This window comes from Tupaia chinensis, unplaced genomic scaffold (genome assembly GCF_000334495.1).
Source record: "Tupaia chinensis unplaced genomic scaffold, TupChi_1.0 Scaffold000042_2, whole genome shotgun sequence".
Classification (NCBI taxonomy): Eukaryota; Metazoa; Chordata; class Mammalia; order Scandentia; family Tupaiidae; genus Tupaia; species Tupaia belangeri.
In genome coordinates this window covers 494,529-496,904 of record NW_006159498.1, presented here as the reverse complement: position 1 = coordinate 496,904, position 2,376 = coordinate 494,529, and the positions used below count along the sequence as shown (strand labels likewise).

Below are 2,376 nucleotides of genomic sequence, written 5' to 3'. Positions count from 1 at the left end.
GAGCAGCGCACCTGCGACAGGTGTACAGAAGCATGGATGACTACCTTCCAGGTGATGGTTCTACAGAGGGGAAGCAGGCGAGGATCCTGGTGGGCCACCAGGAGCACGTGGGCCCCACCACCTTCCCCACCTGAAAAAGGGCTGTAGCTGTCTGTGCCCATCACCCCAGGTGCTTGGGAGGACGGAGCGCCAACTCAAGAGGCTGGAAGAGGCAGCCCCCCATGCCACAGAGGGCTCGCTGCAGGCAGAGCCTGTGGAGGAGGGAGCAGCAGGACTAGGAAGTTCTCCAACAAGGCAGCACATCGCTGCCACCTCCGTAGGCCTCACTATCCATTTCACAGACCAGGAAGCCAAGGCCCTGCCCATTACAGGATTTGCTCAGTCCCAGGCCGAACATGAGGGAGCCAGAGCGTGCGTGGAGCCAGAGCCATCTGATGACAAGCCTGCCTTCTGCTCCACCTCGAACTCCCTGGGTGAAAACCTGGCCTCGCTGTGCATGAAGGGCACTCACTCAGCAAGTAGCTCTTTCCGTCCGGGGCTTTCCGGGGCAGGAAGTAGGAGAGGAGGTTCTCGAAGTAGCAGGGCAGCCGCACACTGGTCATGGGCACCCCGATGTCCCGGAAGTATTCCTCCACCTCCCCTTTGCCGTCAAAGTGGCCCACCACCAGCTTTCCTGCCGTCAGCTTCCTGACGTTCTCCAGGCCACTGTAGACCACGTAGTGGAGGCCCAGGCGCTTGGCCAGATCGGCCAGCAGCTTTCCCTGGGGAGCAGGAAAGGAGAGACCACGAAGATGAGAGGGAAGACACATGGCTCCAGTCACGCCCGACATGCTAAACCCAGAGCTGCCACCTCCACCAGGCCAAGAGCCTGATCCTGCAACCCCTGGGGAGGCGCCCTCCTCAGAATGACGCTCTTCAGCAGAACCCGCCCGGGCTGTCACTTCCCCAGACCACCCGGGTCATTCCCCCTGCAGCCCAGTGTGTGACACGAGCGAGCGCACATGAGACCAGCACGTCTCAGGACAAGGCCTTTACCACACCGACTTCATCACTGGGAAGCATGTCACGACACAGCCTGCTGTTAAAGGCTGCCGACGGGTCAGGCGGGGCCAAGATGTGTCACACCCTCACTCCAGGACCCAGCAACCTCATCTGGAATGTGTCTGCAGATGCCAGTACGTTGAGGCTCTTGAGATGGGATTGTTCGAATAACCAGGTGGGCCCCAAATCTAATGACAGTCGTCCTTGTGAGAGACAGAAGAGACACATGGAGAAGATGGCAGGGACGGGAGCAACGCAGCCACAAGCCAAGAGCTGCCTACAGCAACCAGAAGCTGGAATGGGGGAGGCGGGTGCCGCCCCTGGAGCCCAGCTTCCAGTATGTAAGAGAGCCCATGTCTGTGGTCTTAGGCCACCTGGAGTACACTCATTTGTTACAACAGCCCCAGGACACAGGCGGGGTATCAGATTAGTGACACAGGTCTGCTTATGCTGGGGAGCTGTCTTGGCCACTCTGGGTAAAGAGCTTCCAGGTAAGACTGTCATTGGAGAAGCACGAGGCTAAAACAAGTCCGCAGACCAGTGGTCCAGTCCAGTCTGCCTTAATTTTTTGTTTTTAAAGAATTATTATTTATCATTATTATTGCTTTTTAATTTGCTATAGGGGACTTGCACTCACCAAAGAGAGACAGAGAAGTAAGAAAGCAAACCGCCAGGTCCAGGACTCGAACCACAGTTGGCCATGTGGGAGTCCAGCACCTTAACCACCACACCACCTGCTGGCTCCCTGCCTTAATGTTAAGAGGAAAACAAGGACCAGAGCAGAAAAGTCCCCAGCACTGCAGAACAGGCAGGACTGGGGCCCAAGGAGCACTATTCTCAAGTCACTGCTGCTCCTCAGGCATGATGACCTGGGCACCTTCACATGATGGCATGGCTCAGTGGGACGGAGAGCAGGACCTGCCCCCTCCAACTCTCCATCTCATGCCCCACCCCCAGTCCCACCCGCTGGGCTCAGTAACTACTTAACTAAAGAGACTCTGGAGGGGGGACCAGCAGGTGCCGGGGTGGCTAAGGTGCTGGACACTCCCACATGGCCGACCACGGTTTGAGTCCTGGACCTGGCGGCTTGCTTTCTCAGTTTCTCTCTCTCTCTATCTCTCTCTGTGTCTTTCTCTGCTCAAATTAAGAATAAATGAATAAATAAATTAAATTAAATTTAAAAAGTAATTCTTTAAAAAAAAAAAAAGAGACTCAAGGAAAGCAGAACGCAGGAAGACACAGATCATGTGATTTCTCTTCTTTCTTTCAGGTTTTCTTTCTTCCACAGACAAGAGAGACAAAAACACCACCCCAAACAGGGTCTCGAGCCGCGAT

General features: G+C 55.3%; 1 protein-coding gene across 2 annotated transcripts in view; it reads right to left on the bottom strand.

Moving 5' to 3' along the window:
• Positions 1 to 2,376, bottom strand: part of NMRAL1 (NmrA like redox sensor 1) — a gene marked incomplete at its 5' end in the record, with an annotated part of 11,494 nt that overhangs the window by 2,996 nt on the left and 6,122 nt on the right. For both annotated transcript variants that reach the window (XM_014589220.2, XM_027773131.1), the window contains 1 exon segment: positions 512 to 761. In XM_014589220.2, coding sequence (XP_014444706.1) covers positions 512 to 761 — 250 coding nt within the window.